Here is a 27,027-nt window from a genome sequence, read left to right on the forward strand (position 1 = left end):
AGCTGGACTTGTTGGCACCTGATCTGGCATACACACAGCAGTCCTTGTGTCTGATGGGCTCTGCCTGTGCACAGAGTCCTGAAGACTAAAAAGAAATAAAAATCTCATTGTGTAAGTGGAGTCCAGGGAGTGGGGAGTGGGGCCTCAGCCACAGGACACAGGGTTCCCTTGAGGTCTGCACACAAAACGGGGTTCTCCTCCCAAGCGTGCCTGCTCTGTCCCCCAGACCCTGAACATGGTGACGCCGACCCTGCGCGTGGAAGACTGCAGCATCGCACTCCTGCCCCGTAACCATGAGAAGAACCGCTGCATGGACATCCTGCCGCCGGACCGCTGCCTGCCCTTTCTCATCACCATCGATGGCGAGAGCAGCAACTACATCAACGCGGCCCTCATGGACGTGAGCCCCCACCACCCCCGCACCCCCTCCCTGGGCAGGACACGGGGGGATATTCCTCTAGGGGCAGCACCTGGGTCCTCTCCCTGGTTCCCTTTAAAGCCGTGAACTGTGCTTTCAACGAAGTGCACTTCTGCCTCCGTATCTGTTTCTGTGTCAGGACCAACGTTCTTGGTCTCTGGGAGACCCCGGTCCAGGAGGGCTGATAAATGGGGGGTGTGTCGGTGGTGCTCTGAGCACTTCAGTCTTTTAACCTGCTGCCCAGAGAGCAAGAGACAGCTATGAAGTCAGGAAGGCAGTGAAGTGGGATAATATGGTTTGCAGCATTATTTTAGTTTCCATTCCTCCTGATTTAGGCAGTAATTAACATGGGGGAGAAATTGCCTGTCAGCACAGATAGTACACAACCCATTACCTCCTGTCAGTCTATTTACTTATAACTGAATGAGCATTTGCTATTCAATTGATGGGAAAAGTGAATGGGGATTTTCAGTGCTAATGCAGAAATTTTAATTCTATTGGTGGGATATCGGTAAAAAGGTATTTAAGCTTGTCTGATGCTCTGCAGAGCTGTCAAAAGCGTGTGTGTCCTTGGATGGCAGGAATAAGTAACACCATCTCACACATTTAAACAATAAACTCACAGATTTTAGGAGAAACGGAACTATCTTAATCATGCATATTTTAAAGTAAAGTTAAATTTTCTCCATTAAATTAGTTGTGTGTAGAGTCGACGTTGCCTTTCTACCAGAAATACCAAACAAATTGTAGGAGATACTTATTAAGTTTTCTAAGTATCAAAGTGAGGTGACTTTGTAGCATTATTTTTCTGCAGATGAGTCTATTTTTGGCCTGTTTTGGCATGGACCATGGTGATAGAATTCAACAGTTGTTAAATATGTTCAGTGTTTTGTGTCACGAGCTCCCATGTGTACAAAATAACTTAGCTCCCTCTTGTCACGTTCTCCCGGGTCCATTTGGATCTCTCTTGTTTGCGTCTGCAGAGCTATAAACAGCCCTCGGCTTTCATAGTCACCCAGCATCCTCTGCCAAACACGGTGAAAGACTTCTGGAGGCTGGTCCTGGATTATCACTGCACGTCTGTGGTGATGCTAAACGACGTGGACCCTGCCCAGGTGAGATGCATGGACTACGGCTGCCAGAGCCCGGCCCAGGGTCCGGTCTGTGTTTTCTGTGTTTGCACATTGAGAATGCAGTCCCCTGGCAGCAGGTTACAAACCCCAGGCGAGGACAGGGAGCCAAAGATGCCTGTTACAAACCAGACAAGGGACTTCCCTGGCAGTCCAGTGGTTAAGACTGCACCTTCCCATGCAGGGGCTATGGGTTCGATCCCTGGTCAGGGAGCTCAGATCCCGCATGACTCATGGTGAAAAAAAAAAAACAAAATATAAAACAGAAGCAATATTGTAAAAAAAAAAAAAAAATACCTCAGTGAAGAGTTTAAAAATAGTCTGCACACACACACACACAAAAAAAACTTCACAAAAAATTAATAAAAACCAGGTGTGATTAGGGATGGCAGCAGAAAATAGTCTGAGACAAAAGATGGACTGAACTCAGAGACAGTGTGAGTGACGAGGAAACAGAGGGTCATCATCTGGGCTGTTCTCGATGGAAATGCTGACTGGAGAGAGATGCAGGGTAGCAGGCAGTCAGGACTGACCGGGGGCTGAAGGACATAGAGCAAGCCGACCAGAGATGATGAGAAAGGCCGTCAGCCCCTGACACAGCCCCGGATCCGGGCTGGGAGTGTCTCCGAGCCTCCTGGCATGGCCCACCTGGAGGCAGTCGGCCTAGCATGGTGAAAAGAGTAGAGGCTTTTTCATATCTAAGGGATAGCAATTACTTTTGTCAACTCTTTGGTAAAGATATATTAAAGAGAAATGAAACCGAGACTGGAAGATAAGGAAAACTCAGTGATGAATGTGATTTGTTCGTAGCTCCTCTTCTTATACATAGAGAGACAGAACTGGGCGGCGGTGACTCAGTATTAGTAATGGGGTTAGAAGGATTTTCCTAAAGGGAATTGTCAGGCCAGACAGAGTGAGCCTAGGGCCCCTGGGAGCTGGATTTATCACTTTAGGGCCCAGCTATTCTATTCACGGGCTGACCTGCCGTGACAGAGGCACTTGTGGGAAGTTTGAACTTGGTGTGTTGTAAGAATAAACTTGTTCTGGAATGGAATTAATTTTCTGTCTCATAGAGACAAATTTTTTTTAAAAAAATGAAAGTCTGACATACCGCAGCAGCCAACGTGGACAAAAATTTTCCTTCCTAAAATCCACTTTATTGTCATCAATCTGCCAAAAATCCCTTGGACCTTCACTTCGGTCCTGTAATGCTTTTCATTACATTTGAAGCAATGCATTGTCTTGTTAAGGCTGCAGCCCAGGAGCTAGTTAATGAAATAATAATGATCGTGCTTGTCCTCATCTAGTCCTTTTTACTTAAGAAGCTTGAATATTTCAGTAGTCTTCCGTGGTGATCCTCTCCTCTCCGAAGAATGGGTGGCAACCATTTATAAAAACAAGCAGACACCACAGCTGGGGAACCTCCATGACACAACCAGAAATAGGACCGAGGTTTCTGGTTTTCTAACTCACAATGCCATGCGTTCAGCTCCACTCATTCAAGATTGCTTGGTCACAGACAGAGGATAAGCAAGTGTTCCCTCTTCAGAATCATTGTTTTTCCCCTAATGTGAATACTGAAATGCAGTGACAGACTGTTTTTTTTCCATATGAGTGAACCAGACATCAGTGGCTTACACAAGTTTCTTTGTGGACAACACTGTTGAATTCTAAAGCGTGTTAGTCACTCAGCCGTGAACTCAGACAGTAAAGAATCTGCCTGCAATGCAGGAGACCTGAGTTCGATCCCTGGATTGGAAATATCCCCTGGAGGAGGGACTGGCTACTCATTCCAGTATCCTTGCCTGGAGAATCCCATGGACAGAGGAGCCTAGCAGCTACAGTCCATGGGGTCACAAAATATCGGACATGACTAAGCAACTAACACTTGAATTCTAAAGTCACGTCCTAACCCACAGTTGTCTAGGTTCATACCAAGCCTTGGCCGCCCCAGTGGGAGAGACCAAGGTCCCCATCCCGCTCAGCAGATGGAGCCGGTACTGGTTTGGAGAAAGGATGCTCTTGGGATTCAGCCTTTTAGAGAGCACTAAACGGAGCATTTGAACCGAAAGTCTCTGCGATCGTGCAAGAATAGCACTCAGCTGCTTTAAGTATTTATAGGCCCAGTTCATGGACGTGTTATGCACTATTTAAGCCATTTTCCGCACGGTTTCCTTGGGCAGGATGCGGAATGCCATAATCCAGGAGCCCGCGCCAGCCGGGCCGTTCGTGTTTCTCTGGTGAAAGTGACGAGCTTTAGATTGAGGGCTGAATTGGGAGGACGAAGAGAAAGCAAGGCTGGCTCCATCAGGAGAAAACGGGCAGGACAGTTCAGATGTGCATGCTAGGGCTTCTCTTCCCAACTCAGCTTCCCATCATATGCCTGTTAATTTTAACATGGGTATCCTGCGGGGGTCAAAGAGAAAATAAACTTCAGCAAGCTGTCTTTTGACAAGGCAGTTTTATAACTTGTCACCGAGAAGCTCTGGTGAGGAAGGAAAAATTTCGTGGAAGCAATATCTTTTTTTAAGTTTTCATTTACTATATAGTTGTGTGCTTAGTCGCTCAGTTGTGTCCAACTCTTTGCAACCCCATGGACTGTAGCCCACCAAGCTCCTCTGTCCATAGAGATTATCCAGACAAGAATACTGGAGTGGGTTGCCATGCCCTCCTCCAGGGGATCTTCCCCACCCAGGGATCAAACGTAGGTCTCCCATTCTGCAGGCGGATTCTTTACCAACTGCGCCACCAGGAAAGCCCTTTATATAGTTATTTTTAACTGTGCTGGGTCTCCTTGCTGCTCGGACTTTCTCTAGTTGCCGTGAGCTGGGGCCAACCTTTAGTCGCAATGCACGGGCTTCTCACTGTGATGGCTTCTCTAGTTGCCGAGCACAGGCTCTAGGGAGCATGGGCTTTAGTAGTTGCAGCTCCCAGGCTCTGGAGCGCAGGCTCAATAGTTGTGGCATGGGGCCTCAGTTTGCTCCACGGTATGTGGCATCTTCCTGACCCAGGGATCGAATCCGTATCTCCCACATTGGCAGGTGGATTCTTTACTGCTGAGCCACCTGGGAAGCCCAGAAGCCTTATTTTCAAATAAATAAGTGTAATTTCTAAAATACTATAGACTCAGCTCATGCAAAAAGGACCCTTAGTTATCCTGCTTTCCTTGTTGGTCATGAAATTCAAACCTTTAGCTTCTATAGCAGAGGGAGGGAGATGTCTTCATCTGATCCACTGGAAACCATCTTGCAATCTTCGATATAAATCAACCTTTGTAACCTTCCATGATGAGATTTTAGATCCTTTGGAAAAGAAAAGTCATCAGAAAAAGGAATTTCAAGCAGTAGGTTCTCACCTTCATTGTACATCATTCTGCTTAAAAATGAAATGTTTTCATCTGCTCTTGGCTCAGAAGAAATAGCCTGTAAAATAATGAAGTGTTTTCCTCTTGCCCTGACCCCCAGCCATTTGTCCCTCCAGTAAATTGGAAAAAAATAGTTAAATGCTGCTTCCAAAACATCATTGCATACCGAGTCCCAGAAGAAGCTTCATTTCAGACTTTAGGGTCTCAGAGCTTTAGAAGGCTTCCCAGGTGACTCAGTGGTAAAGAACCTGCCTGCCAATACAAGAAACGTAAGAGATGCGCGTTCTATCCCTGGGTTGGGAAGATTCCCTGGAGGAGGGCAGGGCAACCCACTCAACAGAGCCTGTCAGGCTACATCTATGGTGTTGCAAAGAGCCAGACACAGTGGGACAACTGAGCATGCATGCATGCCTGCAGAGCTTTAGAAAAGATTTGTGATAACAGACGGGAGTTTTCTCACCTGTGTCCAAGTTCAGTGTTGCTGCAGGGCAGTGGTAAGCAAGATCGCCTCCCTCATCTGCCATCATGCCTGGCACCCTGCCCGCCACACTCATCACCTGCTTCACGTTTCGGCGGAACTCCTGGTTCTCCAGTGTCATCAATACCTGGAGTGTGAGATGCTAGGAAATTGAGTTTTTAATTGAAGCCCAAAGTGGTTACTTTTATTCCGCCGTGTTTCCTAGGTCTGAGCTGGGAGGTTTTGGACCAGAGCGTGAGAAAATGCAACCCAACACTGTTATCAGTATTTTGTCATTAAACAGCCCTGCTCTCAAAGTGATTACATACTCCTGGGCGGGCCCAGGTGGAAGGTTGGAGATTGGGATGTCAAGTGGGTCATCTCAAATGTCTTTACTGTTATAATGGCAGCTCAGGGCATCTCCCCAGGGCTGGAGAAGAGGGCCTTTCAGTGGCAAGAGAGATCTTACAGCGATGGTATTCAGTAGTGCCCACGTGACCTCTTTGGGAGGCAGAATTCCTCGTGGCTTAGTGATGCTTTCACAGAAAATAGAGAAAAAAGTACTAGATGGACAGGGGGAGTTAAGGGCTCAGCCAACAAGAAAGTCAACAGGTCGACTTGCGGAAAGGAAGAGAGAAAGGAAAGGAGCTGAAGTGAATGAGGGGTGTTGGGGCCTGATGCTGGTAGTGACCTTACCTAGACGTGAGCAATAAATATACTCTGATCATTAACCTCGCGTTTCTCTGTTTTGAATCCAGTTGTGTCCACAGTACTGGCCAGAGAACGGAGTCCACCGACACGGCCCCATCCAGGTGGAGTTTGTTTCTGCTGACCTGGAAGAAGACATCATCAGCAGGATATTCCGAATCTACAACGCAGCGCGAGTAAGATCCGCAACCACCATGGCTGGTGTTGCGGTTTCATTATTTTCTCATCAATTGACTGGGTAGATGGTCTAGGTCAGTCAGTGTTCTGGGAGCCTGAAGGCCCTTCTAGGAGTCTGTGAACAAAACAAAGTTCCCTGATCCTGTAGAGCTTATGTTCAAAGGGAGGAGACAGACAGGAGAGAATGGACACAAAGATTGCCTGCTAGATTTGCTAGGAGGTACTGTGTGCTATAGGAGAAAAATGGGAAGGCAGAAGGTGCCAGGCCTGGACCAGAGTGTGAGCAGAGGGGCCGTATGAGTGCAGCCTGGCAGGCGTGAGGGGCAGCCACGTGCTCTCGTGCAGTTGGCTTTGAGGGCAGAAATGACAGTCGGTGCAAAGGCCCTGAGGTGGGGGGATTGTCTGGTGAGTCCCATAACAGCAAGGTAGCTGATGTGTCCGCAGGCCAGGAGGCGAAGGCGGGAGTAGCTGCTGGGGCCAAGGTTGGGGTCCAGGGGGCAGAGGTCACATAGGGCCCTGCAGGCCACCTCCAGGATCGGGGCTTCCATGCTGAAGGAAAGGAGGCGCCGCCACAGGGTCCCAAGTGGAAGAATCTCGAGCTCTAATCGAGCTTTTAGAAAGCAGGCCTGGCGTCTGTGCTGAGGACTGACAGTGAGAGAGCGGGTCAGGAGGCTGTTGTAATAATCCAAGTGGGAAAGGACAAGGGTAGACAGAGCGGCAGTGGGTGGGGGGAGGTGGAGGGACTCTGATACATTCTGGCCTCAGAGCCGATAGGATAGGATGGGCTGATCGGTTGGATCCCAGGGACTCAGGAGCAGCTCTCAGCATGTTGGTCCTGAGAACTGGACAGAACAGACATTAACCAGGTTAGGAAAAGCTGTGCAGGTAACAGGATTGTAAGGGGTCGGAGCATGCATGGACAGAAGGCAGGTCAGCTGGGTATGTGCTGGGTTTGAAGTGACTGTTTGATGCCTGCATTGGAATATCGTGGAGACCTTGGAATCTCTGAGGGTGAAATTCAGGAGCAAGGTCTGGAGACCCAGATTGAGGACTCACTGGAATAGTTAAAGTCATGAGACTGAATGAAGCCTTCCAGAGAAAAGTGGAGAAGAGAAAGGGACCCAAGGACTGAGCCTGGAGCCTGCATCAGCAAGAGTCTGGCAGGAGGGGAGGCCAAGAGCTGTGAGGTTTGGTGAGGGTACAGCCAGGAAGGAAACAAGAGTGATCCCCTGTGTTGGGTGCTACTGGCAGCCACGGAAGATTTAGCCCAAGAGAGTCAGACTAAAATCATGTGGCCTGATTATTTCTTGACTCCTAAAATTCTATTTAAATCCTCCTGCCAGTGCAGGAGACTCAGGAGATAGACACAGGTTCTGTTCAATCCCTGGGTCGGGAAGATCCCCTGGAGGAGGGCATGGCAACCCACTCCAATATTCTTGCCTGGAGAATCCCATGGACAGAGGAGCTTTAGTCCATGGGGTTGCATAGTTGGATACGACTGAGCAACTGAGCACATACACATAATTCTATTTAATTATGATGAAAGATTAACTATTGATATCTTAGCAAGAGTCCTGCCAGTGAGCAGAGCTGTGTGATACTCCCAGGACACAGTGACATGGAGTGTCATCTGTAACACTCTGAACTCACAGACATTGCCAGATCACAATTTATCCTCTCCCTTTAGTTTACCTGTAACTAAAGTCAAGCCTATTTACCACTCTCAGCCCAGTGTGGTCAGAGCTCCGGTCGTGTGCTGTTTTTCATACAGCGTTTGCAAAGCTGTGAGCATTCCACTTCGCTTCTGTCTGGCCTCCCATTGGAAACACCTGGTGTTTTATATCAGCTCTCGATTCAGACTCCTAACTCCTCAGGCCATAGACGGTCCATTCGTTAATTACAGGCAGGCCCTCCTTCCCTTGGGCCCACTGGCATGAGGAGGTGGGGTCAGCGCACTGGAGCTTGGCCCTGAGAATAATGCCTGCTTTTTTTCTCTCCGCTCCCCTCCGATCGCCCGGCCCTCTGCAGCCCCAGGACGGGTACCGGATGGTGCAGCAGTTCCAGTTCCTGGGCTGGCCGATGTACAGGGACACGCCGGTGTCCAAGCGCTCCTTCCTGAAGCTCATCCGCCAGGTGGACAAGTGGCAGGAGGAGTACAACGGCGGGGAGGGACGCACGGTCGTGCACTGCCTGTGAGTACACACACCCACCGGACTGACACCAGCCCTGACACCTCGGCTCACTGCCTCTGTTCATTATAAACAGAAAAGTAAGCAGATCTGGGCGCCACCTCATCAGTCCATTCGTTACTTTGCAGAAAACAAGCACATACGCATTTTACCATTGGAGGGGGTGTCGCTGCTATAAATTGAGCCCCAACCTTGTGACTGGGAGCCACTGCCTCCCCAAAAAAATATCTGGGTGGATTCAGTCAGCTCCTTCCAGCTCTTGAGAGCATGTTGTTAAGCTTCGGAGAATTTTTTGAGCTGGTTGTGAAACTGTTGGTAACCTAAAAACCTCAGTGGCAGACGTGTTTATGTCACGGACGTCAGCAAATGCCACAGTCAAGGGGCCCTCCCTGTTATGGCACAACTGGTTTACCAGCGCACTCATTGGTGATTCTGTTGGATTTCATGACAGAGGTTTCAGAGGAACTGTTTCCTTCTTCTTTGTGGTTTTAAGAGAGTTTTGTTTTGTTTTGTTTGCCTGGGGATAGATATATATTGGGAAGATTTGGTTACAGTCAGGGTCTGCAGACTGGTCTCCAGACCGGCAATTTTAACAAGTGCTAAAATGGGAGATCCTTGGCTGCAGAATAATGGTTCCCAACCTTGGCTGCACATCTGGGGAGCTTTAAAAAACAAACAAACGATGCCCAGGCCACAGCAAAACAATTAAATCCAAATCTCTGGGGGTGGGAAGACCGGGCAGCAGTACTTTTTTAACTCCCGGATTATTTCAGCATGAGGCTGAGGTTGCAAGCCGTGGCTCGAGTCTGCGTGCTTTTCAAAGCACTTTCACCTGCATCTTCTCATGGGCGAGGATAGGAACTAATCAACCAGCTGGAGGTGGCTTAATGGGCAGCGATTAGAAAGCCTCACAGTCTGGGGAGATGGGGAGAGAGCCTGTGGACACTGAGTATAAGCTTCCTTCTCTTTTCGGTGGAGCATTGTTAACAAGCTCACAGGGAACTCTCTCCCAAATTGAAGGGAAGACAAAGCTCTGCTCTGGGGACACTGACCCTGGTTACAGCAACCAGCATGGCCGAGGGCTCGTTACTCTGCTCGCTGCCGTATCTTGCGAGATGGCCCCCACCCCCACCCTGGATCTGGGAACCCAGGACTCTGCCACCTCTCAACACCAAATGTGGCAGGAAACCACTGTCCCCTCAGAAACATTCTAATGAAGCAACCAACACCGGCCCTTCATCAGAAGTCCCCCCACTCCTCTCCACCTTCCCCTTCCTTCTCAGGGACCCAGTTCATTAAAATCCATCCCCACCAAGAAAACGTCCAGAAGGATCTATGAACTGCTCCCATCCCCGTTTTTATTCCTCTACTTGCAGACTTAACTTCTGATCAGAATAAGGTCAGAGGGTCACCTGTGTGAGGTGATACAGCCCTGGCAAGGATAATCGACATTTTAGTGAGAGTTTGTATTCGATCGGTTGGGTTTTCTTGGGAATGCAAATACAGTTTGTGGTTACTGATTTCTGCATCAGGAGCCTGCCAGCCTCTGGAACTAGAAACATCACACTTCCTAGAAGCTTCCTGACCAGGGCCAGCCCTGGGACCCAAATGGCTGCGTCCCACATGTATTAAGTTCATCTTAAAAATGCATTCTGGTATACAGTAGGTGCAGACAGATACTGTTTGATTCCACTTATACAAGGTGTACCTAGAATAGTCAGACTGCTAGAGTTAGAAAGTATTAGTCTTTTGGTAGGTGCCAGGGGTCGAGGGTGGGGGAGAATGGGGAGCTAGCATTTAATGGGGACAGAGTTTCAGTTTAGGAAGGTGAAAGTTTTCAGGCTATGGATGATGGTGAGTTGTACATTGTGAAGGTACTTAGTGCCACAGAATTGCACAGTTAAATATGGTTAAAATAGTATGTTTTATGTCATGTGACTTTTGCCACAATAAAAAAAAATTTTTTTATCATAATAGAACAAAAGGTGGGGGCTACATCCCAGTAGTGGGAGATCTGAGGCCCCAAGAGGGGCCTGGGGGGAAAATGCAAAGACCCATTAAGTCACTGCACCTCATAGGCCACCATGCAGAGACACTCTCCAAGGCACGGCTATGAGCCCAGACTGAACGGTTCCACCCCCTGCCCACATGATACCTAAGACAGTGGCCGTTGTCTCACCCAGTGGACACGGTAGGCACCTGCTGCTTCTGCCCTCCTGCCAGCCGAGCCCCCGGCCCCTTCTCCTGCTGAGAGAACCTTGACTTTTCCTTGGGAACCATCCTCCCCTCAACTCTGAAGTCCCAGCTGTTACCATGGAGCTGCCATATACTCTCTCTATATCACGGAGGCGGGATGTGAGACCCAGGCTGGGGACAATGCTGACTTATGTCAAGATTTTAAAATCTTAATCTAAGGTGTTTTAGTTGTAGGAACAGAGTTAGGTTGAATTGGTATCCTCCAGTTCAGGCCAGGAGACGTTGCTTTGACCCACAGGCAACCTGCTGTCCCCGCCGCCCCCCGAGATGAGAACTTCTTCCTATTCAGTATAGCGCAGTGCCACCTACTGGCCACGGGCAGAGCATCCATTCCCGGGACGCCCTTCAAGGCTGTGAACTGAGTGGTTCACAGAAAGCAAGCAGGGAATTCTTTTTCCTTATACACGTCTTCCAGCTAATAAAACTAGTTGAAATGGATAGAATTAAAGTCTCATGCTTTTTCAACCCTTGATGAAAGTAATGGATGTAGACAGTGGTCATTGACAGATGCTGAAAGCGTTAGGTGAAAAGCCAATGGAGGAGAAACAGTGAGGTGTCGATGCAGAGAGAGAGAAGAGACTAAAGAGCAGAAGAGAAAATCCAGGAGCAGCCACACCTCGGGGTCCCCTGACTCACAGCAGGGTCCCGCAGCAGCACACCACCTGCAGGGCAGTGGTCTCCCTTCTCACGCTACCCGGAGAGCATCTCCAGTGCATGCTGTCTTCAGTGCAGACCTGCAAAGGAAGACAACAGAGCTTCTACAGAAAATCTTCACCTGAAGGAGTGATCAGAGATGAGTTACGCAGGACACAGAACGGCGGCCGTAAAGGAAGACATTGGTAAATTGGATCGTTAAAGCTGAGCGCTCCCGTTCATCCAAGGAGAGTGGAAACACAAGACAGGACACTGACGTTTGCGCTCCTTACATCTGACAAAGAATTCATAGCCAGCATGCCAAAGAACTGCTGAATTCGACAGGAAAAGGACAGACAGTCCAACTGTTGGGCAAAATGCTTGACGAGAACTTCATTTTTTCAAAAAGAATATCCAAGTAGCCAATAAGCATAGAAAAGGGATCATTAGTTTTCAGGAGAATATGCATTAAAATACAGCAAAATTAGGTGCCCCTACATTCTCACCAGAATGTCTAAAATTTAAACAAATAACTGGTCCTAACTGTTGGGAGACTGTGGAGTAACTGGATTCCCAAACACTGTTGGAACAAAGTAAGCACATACAACCATTTTGGAACCATTTAAATAGCATATGTGTGTGCGTGCTTGCATGCTAAGTCACTTCAGTCGTGTCCAGCTCTTTGTAACCCTGTGGACTGTAGCCCACCAAGCTCCTCTGTCCATGGAATTCTCCAGGCAAGAATACTGGAGTGGGTTTCCATGCCCTCCTCCAGGGGATCTTCCCGACCCAGGTATCAAACCTATGTCTCTGTCTCCTGCATTGGCAGGAGGATTCTTTTACCACTAGCACCACCTGGGAAGCTCTTTAACAGCATTTAGCAAAGCTAAATATAAATATATCCTCTGAGCTCTTCTGCTGTGAGCTCACTGACTGCAAAAATGACTCATAAATGCAATAGGAGACGTGCTTATAGCAAACATATTCGTAATATGGGAAACTGCAAACAGCCCAAACATTCGTCAGCTCCTAGATAAAGAAATTATGCAGTAGTATATCCACTCAATGGAATTATTCTCAGCAACGTAAGAAGAAAAGGCTTCCCTGGTGGCTCAGATGGTAAAGAACTGCCTGCAATGCGGGAGACCTGGGCTCAATCCCTGGGTCCAGAAGATCCCCTGGAGAAGGGAACAGCTACCCACTCCAGTATTCTTGCCTGGAGAATCCCATGGACAGAGGAGCCTGGCGGGCTACAGTCCATGGGGTCCCAAAGAGTCGCACACAACTGAGCGACTAACACACACAATGTAAGAGGACAAACTACTGATACAACATGGGTGCTTCTCACACAGATGATGTTAAACAAAATAAGCCAGACTCAAAGAGTATATGCTGTGTGATTCCATGCGTACAAAATTCAAAACCAGACAAAAGAGACTAACGATGCTAGACATGAGAACAGAGATTATCTTGAAGGTGTTGGTAGTTTTGGTGAGGAAGGAATACTGGGGAGAGGGGATCCAGGGGGCTGATTGTGGTCTGTATCTTGATCCAAATGGTAGTTAATGTTATATGCATTTGCAAAAGTTAACTGAGATCTATACTTAACCACTTGTGGGCTTAATTGTAGGTATGTTATGCTTTATTTAAAAAGCTGACTGGGAACTTAAGAATGGGATGATCAAGCTGGCATTGGAACATGGTGATCAATCTTAAAATCACAAAATAAGTTGATATCCTATGCCTGCTTCCTAATGAAAGTTCACTTATAAAGTATATTTATCCAGAAAGAAAAAAAATCCTGAATTCTTATGAAACATCCCAATTAACAGAAAGCACAGGATTAGAGATTGGTAGGTTAAATGATTCTCAGAGATGCAATGAATGAGAACAACCCAGAATGTGGGGCTGTCTGCAGGGAAAATGACCCTGTTTCCTCAACAAATAAATTGCCAAGAGGAAAAAATGAGAGAGCAAAAAGAACCCACAGATTAAAATAAACTTGCAAGACTTGTCAACCGAATGCAGTGTGGACTTTGCTTGGATGAGGATTTGAAAAAGTCAACTGTAAGAAAAAGTCTAAAACAACCTGGGGAATTTGGACAGTACCTAGAAATTTGATTCCATTGAACTATAGTGTTTATTTTAGTTGTAATAACAATGGTATTGTGTTTTGTTTTGTTTTGTTTTAAAAAAAAAAAAGGTCCTTTACATCCTTGGAAAAGAGGTTGATTCCAGAGCTGGTACAAGGGAGAAGTTACAGGACCAGTTAGAAAATCTCATGGTTCTAGAAAGTAAGGATGTGCTTGAAAAGGGCTGGAGGAACCAGCCTGATGGAGCTCCTCATGGCCAAAGCTGGAACAATTTCAGCAACAAAATAAATATGGATACTATTTTAGCTCGAAGAAGTGAAATTGATGTATATAAGTCTAAAGTGACATAAATAATAGAAATAAATAAGCAAATAAATTTTCAAACAGTGGCTGAGAGTTCTGTCTTTAGAGCAGGATGTAGAAGGAAAGAGGGACGTGGAAACCAATTAGGCAGATGTCAGAGACGTCATTTTGCTGACAAAGGTCCATAGAGACAAAGCTGGGGTCTTTCCAGGAGTCATGTATGGATATGAGAGTTGGCCCATAAAGAAAGCTAAGCTCTGAAGAATTGATGCTTTCAAACTGTGGTGCTGGAGAAGACTCTTGAGAGTCCCTTAGACAGCAAGGAGATCAAACCAGTCAATCCTAAAGGAAATCAACCTTGACTATTCATTGGAAGGACTGATGGTGAAGCTGAAGCTCCAATACTTTGGCCATCTGATGCGAAAAGCCGACCCATTAGACAAGATCCTGATTCTGAGAAAGATTGAAGGCAGGAAGAGAAAGGGACGAGAGGATCAGATGGTTGGATGACATTACTGACTCAATGGATATGAGTCTGAGCAAATTCAGGGAGATGGTGAAGGGCAGGGAAGCCTGACGTGCTGCAGTTCGTGGGATTGAAAAGAGTTGGACACGACTGAATGAGTGAACAGCAAACAGCACAGGGAACACTGTTGCAGACAGGATCCCTAAATGGGCACTAATAACAGCGGAAGAAAGTTTGAGGAGAGCAAGACAGTTACATAATCCCAGTGTATTTTTCCCAAGATACTTATTAACTACAAAGAGAAGCATCGTGACTACACAGTGAAAAAATCTGCCAACATCCACCATCTTAATAAGCAACCAAGGTCAGCATCGCCAGCAACAAGACAGTTCAACACCATGAACCTTGGAAGGAGGCGACAGCCTTTCCATGGTTTTCTTGCCCAAGTGCATAACCTCATGTTCAATGATGAGAAAGCATCAGGTGAATCAAAATGAAGGTGCTTTCTACAATTTGTATTTTGTGATGACTTCTCAAATCGTGGATTGGGGACCGTGGCTGTTTTCTGCATCTCATTCTGTATTCCATATTCTGCAAAACAACTGACCGACCAGTCCTCTTTCAAAGTGTTAAGGTCAAAAAAGACAAGGGAAGACAGAGGACACAGCTCATAGGAAACACTGAAGAGATGTGATGCCCAAATGCTAGGTGGGTCCTGGACTGAATCCTGGACCAGAAGAAAGGATGGTTGTAGAAAAATTGGACACCTTGGCCAAGGTCTGTAATTTAGTCAATAGCATTATACCAGTGTTAACTTCCTGGTTTTGACCATTTGCTGCGGTTATGTAAGACCTTCCCATCAGGGAAGGTGGACATGGAGAGAACTCTTGGTGCTATTTTTACAGTGATTCTGTACAATTAAAATTAATCCAAAATAGAAAGTTTTATTTTGAAAGAGCCCTTATGAAACCGTTTATCTCAAATTGGGACTGGAACCCAGCCAAAACCCACGATCTTCCAACTGAGATCACAGACCTGGTTTCAGGACCTAATGAAACTCAGGTTTTCAGGTTTCATTTCTCATCACAGAAAGTATTCAGTGAGACAAAGTGATAGGTAGGAAGTATATTTATTCAGAGAGAAACACACTCCACAGAGTGTGGGCCATAGCAGAGAGCGAGTGTGGCAGTCTCAAACTATGGTTATGATTACCTTTTATGGGATGGGCAATTTCCTAGGCTAGTGAGTGGGAGAATTATTCCAACTATTTGGAGAAGGGGCGGGGATTTCCAGGGATTGGGCCACCGCCCACTTTTTGGTCTTTGATGATCCACTTTGGAACTGCCATGGCGCCTCTGGGTGTCATTTAGCTTGCTGATGTGTTGCAATGAGCTTGAACTGAGGATCAAGGTTTAGTCAAGTTGATGTGTCTGCCTTCTAGTACCCATTTGGATTTAATCAGTTTATGCTGTGCTCTCTGGCTGTGTCATTCTTTCCAGGGTTGTGCGCTGCCCTCTTACCTCCTGTTTCATTTATATTTTAGAGATAAAGCATGAATTGCTAATAGATTGTCTGAGGCCAAATCCATCTCTGAGCATAACCCACACCCATCCCAGGTTTCCTGCAGACACGGCATGAGATACTTGTATATTGAAAACTTTCCTGCGGGCCTTATGCAGCTTTGCATAAAGCTGCCATATCAGGTCACCTCGTGGGGGCAGAGGTGGAGCTGGGAGAGCAGGCCAGGTTCCCATCACCTCTGGTCAGGTGACCTGTGGGCTCTGGGCTCTGTTTGCATCAGGTAGAGGGACTTGCTCAGGTGAAGCATCCCAGCCAGGAGGGCTTGGGCAGCAGGTGTGACCAGGTGGTGTGAGCCATGCGCTGTGAGGGTGACCCAGACCCACCACCTGCCTCTCCTCTTCCTGCAGGAACGGGGGCGGCCGCAGCGGGACCTTCTGTGCCATAAGCATCGTCTGCGAGATGCTACGGCACCAGCGGACGGTGGACGTCTTCCACGCCGTGAAGACACTGAGGAACAACAAGCCCAACATGGTGGACCTGCTGGTAGGACCCTGTCCGTCTATCATCCCACTTGGAGTTGGAGGGGGTGGGGAGCCATTCCTGGTTAGCTCAGTCTGCTCCCTGGTGGGAGAGGCTCGTGCTCATGGTGCATTCGCTGTGCTCGTCCGAGTTTTTCTCCTTCCTTCTCCCTTCCTCTTGCCTTTTCACCAGTAGGCTCTTCTCAACACATCTGACGTGTAGAAATAGTTGAAACTCACAAGCGCACATCCTGATTAATTGCCATTCTCAGCAGCACCTTCCACATGGCTAAGCACTTCGTCTTCACAGAGAAGAAATAATCATAGCACATGAAATGCCAGATTTTCAAATTACAGATTTTATAAATAGCTTAATCACCTAATATTTATCAAAGCTGGGAATTGGAGTTTGACATCCGGACGACTGCATTTAATTACGGCGGGTATCTGAGGAGAGGATGAAAAGAGGTGGAGAAACAAAGGACGAGGTGGAATGGTTTTCTTCGGGAATTTCATGAAATCTCTTTATTGTGTGGAGCTGTTGAAATGCTGACTGCTGTGACTTGAGAATAGGAGAACAGTTTAAAGGAGGACGCTTTTCAATGAGGTTTTTGTATTTCTCTGTTAGTGGAGGAAGGATCTGAAGGAGACAGGGGAATTAATCCCAAGGTGGGGAGAGTGGCCTGGGATGGGGAGGGGAAGACGTGGTGGAGTCCCTGAGGAGCTTGGAAAGCTGCTTTACATTGTAAATACCTTAACGGGACTAAAGAGGGAGTGGAGCTGAAGCTGAGGAAACAGCCATGGCCCCACCCATGATGGCCAGCTCCTGAGACCCACCCAAGCCCTGCTCAGCATCCAGGGCCATCTGCTTCCCCCACAGACATGCTGGGTGCTTCGTGAGCTGTTCTAGTTTCCAGATGCATGTGCTGCCCTGGGAATTTAACAAACAGGAACCTCTTTGGCCAGGTGCAGACTCTCAGAACCATCAGCAATTACCATGTTGGCTTCTGCAAAAAAAAGGGCTGTACCCCCCGCACCACTACTCCCCACCCTGCCCTGGGTGGTGGTTGTTCAGTCACTAAGTCGTGTGCAACCCTTTGTGACCCCGTGGACTGCAGCACGCCAGGCTTCCCTGTCCTTCACTATCTCCCGGAGTTTGCTCAAACTCATATCCACTTAGTCAGTGATGCTGTCTAACCATCTCATCCTCTGTTGCCCCCTTCTCCTCCTGCCCTCAGTCTTTCTCAGCATCAGGGTCTTTTCCAATGAGTCGGCTCCCATCAGGTGGCCAGTGTTTTGGAGCTTCAGCATCAGTCCTTCCAATGAATATTCAGGGTTGATTTCCTTTAGGGTTGACTGCTTTGATCTTCCTACAGTCCAAGGGACTCTCAAGGGTCTTCTTCAGCACCACAATTCAAAAGCATCAATTCTTCGGCGCTCAGCCTTCTGTATGGTCCAACTCTCACACCCATACATGACTACTGAAAAAAACCATAGCTTTGACTATATGGTCCTTTGTCAGCAAAGTGATATCTCTGCTTTTTAATATGGTGTCTAGGTTTGTCATAGCTTTTCTTCCAAGGAGCAAGCACCTTTTAATTTCATGGCTGCAATCTCTGTCCATAGTGATTTTGGAGCCCAAGAAAATAGAATCTGTCACTGTTTCCATTTTTTCCCCATCCTGCCCTGGGGATGCCCCTCAAACCTGCCTTCTACTCTCAGCTCTGCTCATTCAAGTGAAGTGACCTCAGACAGATAACCTTGACATTGCCTTGGGCATGTCACTCAACTCTCCCGAGCCTGCGTTGTAACCAGGGACGATGTTGGTTTGTTGAGATCATCCCCCGTGACAACATGCATGAAAGTGTTTTGGAAGTGCCCCAGGTGAGAAAGCCCATCCCTAAGACTACAGGTGTCTACAGGGCACAGTGTGACCAGCAGCCCACCTGATGCAGGTGAAAAAAGCACTGGGTACAAGCGAGGCGGCTTCAGGAGCAATAGCATGTATACATGTGGTACGTACAAGGGCCTTTCACACAGTGCAGATTTCATGTGGATGGGTCAGGTTCTGTGCCCAGACTTCACTGGTCAGAGGACTGTCTCACTCCCCGGGTTGTTGTTCAGTCACTAAGTCATATCCGATGCTTGGTGACCCCATGGACTGACTGCAGCACACCAGGCTTCCCTGTCCTTCACTATCTCCCGGAGTTTGCTCAGACTCACATCCATTGAGTTGGTGATGCCATCTAACCACTCCTGGGGACCCCCCTGAATTTTAGAGTTCCCCCACCCGGAATTCTCCATCTTCTGGGCTGAGGGCAGTTAGAGGTGGCCCAAGTTTAGGACAGATAAGCAGATTGGCAGAGGCTGGAAACAAATGCATAAATGAAACTATTCTGAGACATCATTCGGTATTTAATGCCCTGATTCAGGGACAGGTGTGTAGCTTCCAAACATTAGTTGGCATCTGAGTAAAGTAACCTTGACTTTTTTAAAAAAGTGTAATCCCCTTCTCACTGCAGCCTGACTTAAGCACATCGTTAGAAACAGACCCTTCCAGGCCTTTCCCCAAATGGCTCTGCTGAGCTTCCTTCACTCATGAGTTTTTTGGGCAGAAGCAGCAAGGCTTTTCCCAGATTCATGGTGCAGACTGCAGGATGGGGGTGCTTTTCCATGAAGTCAGCTCCTGACTGCAGCCCACGTTCCCATCATAACCTGGGCATTTCTCTATCCATGTGTGGTTCTGAGGAAGAAACAGGATTCTCGGATTCCCAGAACCCCGAAGATCCACACCAGTTTTATGATAAGCTCAGCGGCTGAGAAATGTAAAAAAGTCCTGCAATTTCCTTGAGAAAAATGTCTGATGAATCTGTCACGGTGCCTCCTGGCGGGATAACAGATCTTATCTGGTGACCAGAGGGAAAATGTCATGGTGCTCTTTTCAGTGGGCTTGAAGCTTCTTGAGTTGAATCAGGGCTCTTGTCGCTGGCATGTTTATTTTTGCTGTGAGTACAGTTTCTGTTTAGTTTGGCGCTCGTGTGTGTGTGTGTGTGTGTTGGCTGAGAGAACTAATTCAGGTCAGGGTGATAAAACCTGGCAAAGTTGTATTGGGCATAAAAGACCATCCAAGACTTGAATCTTTCCTAAGTAGAGAATGTGATACCAGTAGCTGAGAAGCTCACTCCTAGCTGTCTCTTTGCAGGAGGAGGCAAGAGCCAGGGCACCCTAGAACAGACCCCATGCTGGCCGCCAGGAGGCGGGCAGGTGGGCGTGAGGAGGCAGGAGGGCCAGGCCTCTCTGGGTCTGCTCATCCTTCCATTCAGACCCCAAAACATGCTGCCACAACCCCCATCCCCCCATCCCCCCATCAGGGCAGGATGAATGTTCCTAGGGGATCAAAGTGGGCCCATCTCCATCCCCCCTTGAGGCTTTGATTATTTTTCCAAATTGTGTCTGAGTTAGAAACTTCCCCATCCGGTTTGAAGCATGGCACTCTCAAGGGAGAGTCAGAGGGCCTATGGATTTATTTCTTCCAATGTTTAGGTCTGGAGGCTCCAGGAAGAAGGCAATGGATTGCCAGGCAGCAAAATCATTTTAACACAAGACTAGATATCTTGATGTGCTTCCCTAGTGACACAGCGGTAAAAGATCCAATGCCAATATAGGAGGCCCAGGTTCGATCCTGAGTCGAAAAGATCCCCTGGAGGAGGAAAGTGGCAACCCACTCCAGTATTCTTGCCTGGGAGATCCCATAGACAGAGGAGCCCGGCAGGTTACAGTCCATAGAGTTACAAAAGAGTCCAACAGGACTGACCGACTAAACAACAGCAAGATGTTTTGATGCAGCAGGGCCACTGGGTTTGTCTTCTGACCCCTCTTGCTGCCCAACTTCTCAGTGATCCACCTCTTCAGCCAGCCCCTGGCCCTCATCAAAGGCCTGGATCCCTGAGGGGCCTACTGCCACAGTCAGCCTGAGACTGGCGCTACTGACCTGGTCAGACGCAGACGGAGTCCCCCGCGCTGAGCCACTTTGCCTCTTGTACCGTTGCTGGGAAACCAGCTGCTTCAACACGCAGTCGTCTCTCACCTTTGCTTCTGCACTTGGCTTTGAAGTTCCCAGGTCTTTGTGTTAACAGAGAAGCAGCCTTTAGGAGCCAGATCTTACCCGAGAAAGTTACTGTCCCCGGGAGGCAGTGGGAGCTCTGGCCAACGTGCTGACTTGACACACTCACCCGTTGTGGAGTGGTTCCCTAGACCACAGTGATCAGCACGACTGCAGCCTCTCAGAGTGAGTGCAGCTGACTCTGTGGTCAGAATGCTTGCAGTCCGTGGTCAGCAAGTTTCAAGGGTACAGTTCCATATCATTAACTCTGGTCGCCGTGCTGTATGGTAGAGCTGTGGAATTCACTGCTCTTATAACTGAAAATGTGTACCCTCACCAGCATCACTCCACTTGCCCCTCCCCTGACGACGACAGTTCTAGTCTCTGTCTCTATGACACTGACTTCTCTGTAATGGAACCTTTAAAAAATTCTGAGCCCCAGGCCCACCCCAGAGACTGATCCAGGTGACATGGACCTGGCTTCAGCAGCCATGGGACGAGCGCCTCAGGTGACCTGATGTGCAGCCGGGGATAAGAAAGGTCATGTGTGGTCTAGAAGGGCCCTCGGCCCATCCACACGTTGGATCAGCTGGGGCACTTCACAGATACAGGAGCCAGGCCGCGCCCCAAAAGACTGGGGTAGACGGAGCCCGTGTGGTGTGCCGCAGGTAAGAAGCACAGCTCAGGAGGAGAAGAGGCCAGCCCTGCAGTATGGCCACACTGGCGGTGGGGCAGGCCAAGCCCACTGCCCATTCCTTCTCTTTACTGGACCCAAGAACAGGGAGCTGACCTGCTCCCTGGACCAGCAAAGGCAGCGGCCACAGGCCAATGGGTCTGATTAAAGAACCAGATGCACAGACAGCATGTGGCCTTGGAAAGGGAAAAAGTGCTATACTGAGTGTAATGACCCATCCATCTATCATCAGAGACAGGCAGCTGCCCTCCGGGGGTCTCATAGGCACAGGTAGGTTGGTCACACGGTGCGACCCCCTGGGAACACTGATCCAGACAGTCCCACCTGAGGTTATTGGCACATGGGCCCACTTCCCCTCCTGGCAGGCATGTCGGGCAGAAGCGTTTTTCTGCTTGTCAATAAGGATCCAGCTGAGACTGAAGCTGGTGTTCATTTCCAAAAGCAGGTGTGTGTGTGCAGGGGCAGAGAGGGGGAAACTCTGCCCCAGGTGAGTGCACAGTCTCTTTGAAACTTCTCAGGCGACGTGGGGTGAAGTGACAGGCTGACTATGGGGCCACGTTCCGCACACAAAGGCACTGTCTGGCCTTTGGGGGAGCCGCTTGCAGCCGCCCACCAGCACCGAGGCCTCCCGTGCCCTCCCTGAGGGCAGGGACTCTTCCAGCGTGACCTCATGTGGGGTATCCTTTCAAGTTTCACTTTCTCCCTGTTTTGTGAGAGCAAGGAGCATCTGAAGTGAAGGTGGGGGCAGGGGTCTTGAAGAGGAGTTGCCAGTTACCCTGGTTGTGGTCCAGCACAAAGATGCTCACGTCATCAGCTAATGCCACCCAGATTGGGAAATCCTGGGACCAAAGCATAAACGCCCTTTCTCCCCTGAAGCAGAGATGGTTCATGTGGCTTAATTATACTGTTCAAAAGCGAGGAAACCGCCAAAGACGGGCTGTATCTGGTGATCAAGTGTAATCAGGTTCCAAGTGGGATGATTTCAGGTGTTTTTCGAGGTGCCTGGGGGAGGGGACCAGCAATTTGTGATCCTTCTGCTCATTCCCTGTACAAAACCCAGTCATCAGAGTCTGTGGAGCTAGCAGCCTATTTAGGAAGGATGAGATGAGAGAGAGAACTCATTTTGAAAAACTGTAGTCATGCCTATGATGGGGCACCTTCAGTGATTACCGCCCCCCCAATAGCCGCCCCTTCCCAAAACCCCTTCCTGGGTTCCTCATTCACCTTTGACCCAAAGCAGCAGCCACGTGGCCCTGTAAGTGCGTCTTACTATGTTAAGAATCAGCAGTAATAAAGCTGCCTGCCAATCCAAGAGACTCAGATTTGATCCCTGGGTCAGGAAGATCCAGGAAATGGCAAGCCACTCCAGTATTTTTGCCTGGAGAATCCCATGGACGGAGGAGCCTGGTGGGTTATAGTCCATGGGGTCGCAGAGAGCCGGACACGACTGAGCAACTGAGCATGCATAACACTCTGTTAAGAGGACGGTCCATAGTCGGCATTGAAACTAACTCCACAGCTAGCTTTGTACAAAACCACGTTTCTGCAAGAAGGAACTGATCTCTTAGGTTTCCATGAAAGAGGAAAAAAGAATTGTCTGTGCGATTCACAAAAACGGCAGTGATTGGAGCTCGCCTCAGCCAGTGTCAGCCATGAGCTGACAGCGTCAGGATTTTGAAATTCGAGTGATTTCTTGTAAATATTCTGAAAATAGAAGTATCAGATCCCGAAATAACAAATCCTAGAATGTGGATTGAAAGCTTGCGCAGGTGCTGGTCTGGGATCTGAGAAAGCTGTGCTCAAGAGAAATGAGTTCGCTGCCCCATTAAGAACTGGCATGTGGCTCCCAGGGGGCATCAGACGTTGCCTCCAGTGCCTGTCCCTGTTCTGCCATCTCTACCTGGGCAGCCTGCCAGGAAGACCACAGTCAGGAGGCCCACAGGCTTTACCATTCAGATTGGGACACTTTTGAGAGCAAGCAAGGCTTCAACTATCCATTCCACCAAAATAACAGGCATCAGTCAAGACTGTCCTGGGCAATCCAAGGCACTTAGTATCCACCTCCCCCAGTCCACACGCTCCTCCTCCAGCTCCCCATCACCTGCCACCCCCTCACATCTCCCCTGAGAACCGCTGCTCCCCCTCCACTGCACCCACATTGGGAAACATTCGTGGCCCCCACTCAGCTCTGCCTCTTGGGGGCCCTTGGGTCCCTGTCTCATCCTCCTCTTTGGACCATGGACTTATCAGAGTCAGGGGCCAGGTCAAGGTACCTGGTAGTTCAGTTCAGTTCAGTTCAGTTGCTCAGTCTTGTCCGACTCTTTGTGACCCCATGAATCACAGCACCCCAGGCCTCCCTGTCCATCACCAACTCCTGGAGTTCACTCAGAGTCGTGTCCATCGAGTCAGTGATGCCATCCAGCCATCTCATCCTCTGTCATTCCCTTCTCTTCCTGCCCCCAATCCCTCCCAGCATCAGAGTCTTTTCCAATGAGTCAACTCTTTGCATGAGGTGGCCAAAGTACTGGAATTTCAGCTTTAGCATCGTTCCTTCCAAAGAACACCCAGGACTGATCTCCTTTAGAATGGACTGGTTGGATCTCCTTGTAGTCCAAAGGACTCTCAAGAGTCTTCTCCAACACCACAGTTCAAAAGCATCAATTCTTTGGCGCTCAGCTTTCTCTATAGTCCAACTCTCACATCCATACATGACTACTGGAAAAACCATAGCCTTGACTAGACGGACCTTTGTTGGCAAAGTAATGTCTCTGCTTTTCAATATACTGTCTAGGTTGGTCATAACTTTCCTTCCGAGGAGTAGGCGCTTAATAACCACTTGTAAACCGGAAGGAGTCCTGCTGACTGACAGTCAGAGGTAAAGCCAGGCCAGGCATGAAGCCACGTTTATTCACTGAGCAAATCATGAAGGCGTATCTCCAGCCTCCCTCCCAATACACCTCTTGGCTTTCCGTAATTTGCCCTCAGGATGTTGATATAACAGGTGCACTTACACGTGTGGACAAACAGATGTGTTCCAGTTCTCTGGAACTTTCCAAGAAGCTTCACAAGTGTAGATTTCAGAATATTTCTTTCATTGACCTTGTGTGGAATATCAAACAGTGAATATGTGTGTGGTCTAGGATTATGATGTCCTAGCTTGTTTCTGATGCACCTCCTTCTCAGGTTGATTGCTTCCAATTAAAGCCCTAATTGGGGCTTCTGAGGTGATTCAGCAGTAAAGAATCTGCCTGCCAGTAGAGCAGGTGCAGGTTTAATCCCTGGGTCTGGAAAATCCTCTGGAGAAGGAAACAGCAACCCACTCCAGTATTCTTGCCTGGACAATCCCATGGACAGAGGAGCCTGGCGGGCTACAGTCCATGGGGTCACACAGAGTCAGACTTGACTGAGCACGCATTCACGCACAGCATCACTGCTCTCAGAGAAATGGGGCCCGCTGTGGCTGCGCTGATGTGTCCCTTCTGTGTTCCAGGATCAGTACAAGTTCTGCTACGAGGTAGCCCTAGAGTACTTGAATACTGGCTGACGGCGTGAAGAGCCCCGCACAGCAACCTTCCATCCTGCACAGCCAGGACGTGTGCCACAGTGTTTGTGCCGATGAGATGAAGACAGCTCCATATGCTTATTTTGCTTTGCCTAATTGGCTCTTTTTAAAAAAGAGTCCAAGAAAAAAAAAAGTGTTTATAAAACTGCTTGCACTGCCCGATTCCCACCCACAGCACCCAGTGGTCCAACCCTGTCGTCCTGGGCACCAGCCCCTTCGAGCAGCGCAGACAGATGGTAAATTGAAGAGCACAATTATATTCTTATGAAGGAATTTGTACCTTTGGGGTATTATTTTGTGGCCCGTGAACGTTTGTTATTGTCACAGCTGAGTGTACATTTTCGTTCTGTGGAGAATGCTACCTGGCATTATGATAATATATTATTTTAGTTAATATTTGTATTTTAACATGTCGCATAATATATGTAGCTTTCCAAGACTAACAGATAAACGTATAATGAACCAAGAGATGTTGTATGAGTTGTTGTTTCTATCAGATTTGTATCGTTTCCGAGGGAAAAGCTCGGGAGGCGTTCGGTTCGGGAAGGCGGAGGTCGGCGATCAGGTTCACAGATCTGAAGTTCTTCGGTTCTTCCTGTGTGTTTATATTGTAAATATTTTCGATTTCATCAGATTATTTATTCATTAAAAGAAATTTTTGTGAAGCGCGGTGAGTGACAATCATTTTTATCCAGCCCTGGAAATGATTCGCTGTATGATGCTACCTGTGTGAATTCTCAGCTCAATAAACAAAGACGCGTGAGCAGTGTGGTGTCTGCCTGGTGTCCTGACACCCCGCGGGGCAGCTCTGGTCACTCCTGGCCTCAGGCAGAGAAACCATGGCTGGTCTGCTGGATTGGAGCAGGTGGAGTTAGGATTTCAGAGAGATCTTTTGTCAGGGAGAAATCGAGACCCATCCTGAGCTGCCCCTATGAGCCCCAGAGGCCACCGGCCAGTGAGCTCTGATCTGGCGGGCAGGCTCTGACAGGAGCTCTGGGCTGGACTCCAGAGTGATGATTTTCTGAGCAGGAGGAGAAGCCTCTGCCTTTCTCTAGGGGATCATCTCCATCCTTTCCAGGCTTCATTCATGCCTGAAACTCGCTGCCAGAACACTCTTTAGAGAGTAGCAGGACCAGAGTGCATTTGAGCTGGACACCACGCTGGACAGACATTTCTTGCAGGAGAAGGGACTGCCACCTGAGGGCTCTGCTGGCCTCTGAAGGAGGAGGAGGCTGGGTGAGGTCACACACTGAGCATAAGCTGAGCCCCGGGCTGTGTGAAATGACCCGTGGGTGACGGGGACAGTCCTTCGAGAACACCCGTCTATGCTGAAAACTGCAGGGGCTTCCTCTAGTGGCAGCAGGTCCTTCCCCCCAACGGTATGACTAGACATAGTTTGGAGCCATTGAGCCATCAGATAGCTGAGAGGCTTGGTCACAAGAGACTGAGCAACGGCACCTGGTGGGTGCCGGTGCCTCCGGGGCCCAGGGGAGGCGGGGCAGCATCCTAGCACCGCCCCTGTGTCATTTATACAGCACTCAGGGCACGACCTGCCCAGGGGCTTCCCTGGTGGCTCAGTTGGTAAAGAATCTGCCTGCCAATGCAGGAGAAGTAAGAGACGCGGGTTTGATCCCTGGGTCTGGAAGATCCCCTGGAGATGGGAATGGCAACCCACTCCAGTATTCTTGCCTGGGAAATCCCATGGACAGAGGAGCCTGGTTGGGTACACTCCAAGGGGTTGCAGAGTCAGACACGACTGAATGACTAACACGGTCTAGGACCTGCCCCTCCTGTGAGACAGGACACAGCCCACTGCCTGCTCTAGGCATCTCGCTAAGACCGACAAGGTCAGAAGTTGTCCATCAAGGGCCCGAAGTTGCCCCTGAATCTGAGACCTGCCCTGTCTTCTGCACTCTGAGTGCACTGTCCCCCAGCCCCCTTGAGGGGGAAGGAACCCCATATGTGCATGGGAAGGACTAGCTGCCACCGACTGGATCTGGACCAGGTATCTCACTACCCAGGTCCCCCCAGGTCCCCATGGAAAGTGGCCTCTGTGCATCACCACCCCAACCCTCTTGGACGAACTCCTGAAAGATGAAAAGCCACTTTCTGTCTACCTCTCTGGGATTCAGGAATGGGGACCATTCCCGTGCCCAGGGCGCCCTTGTATCAAGGCTCGGTTGTAAGAGAAGCGGTGCCCTTGGTCCTCTTGGACAAGGTCATGGTGGTCTTTACTCCACGAAGGGTGGGAGGAGAATCATTCCAGGAGGGCCCAAAATCATAGTATGTAGGAATGCTGTCACGTCTTGGTCCCTCCCTTTGAGGTCAAAGCCATCTCACCTGGGAGCAGTGGTTTCCACCAGACTTTTGAACCTGTTAGATTTTCACCCTCCTTTCGTTTGTCTTTAGCCCTTAGCAGAAATAGTGCTGGAGGAG

The 27,027-nt window shown here is 48.8% G+C and overlaps 1 protein-coding gene across 7 annotated transcripts in view; it reads left to right on the forward strand.

The window, feature by feature from the left end:
• Positions 1 to 25,357, forward strand: part of PTPRM (protein tyrosine phosphatase, receptor type M) — a 654,986-nt gene extending 629,629 nt beyond the window's left edge. For 5 of the 7 annotated variants that reach the window (XM_018039452.1, XM_018039446.1, XM_018039449.1 and 2 more), the window contains 6 exons: positions 227 to 400; positions 1,402 to 1,533; positions 6,128 to 6,253; positions 8,283 to 8,446; positions 16,123 to 16,258; positions 24,520 to 25,357. In XM_018039452.1, the coding sequence (XP_017894941.1) occupies positions 227 to 400; positions 1,402 to 1,533; positions 6,128 to 6,253; positions 8,283 to 8,446; positions 16,123 to 16,258; positions 24,520 to 24,573 (786 nt within the window). In that variant the 3' untranslated portion in view covers positions 24,574 to 25,357. The remainder of the gene's footprint in view (positions 1 to 226; positions 401 to 1,401; positions 1,534 to 6,127; positions 6,254 to 8,282; positions 8,447 to 16,122; positions 16,259 to 24,519) is intronic. The other 2 variants (XM_018039450.1, XM_018039451.1) reach the window with 1 other exon arrangement.

This window comes from Capra hircus, chromosome 24 (genome assembly GCF_001704415.2).
Source record: "Capra hircus breed San Clemente chromosome 24, ASM170441v1, whole genome shotgun sequence".
NCBI classification, from domain to species: Eukaryota; Metazoa; Chordata; class Mammalia; order Artiodactyla; family Bovidae; genus Capra; species Capra hircus.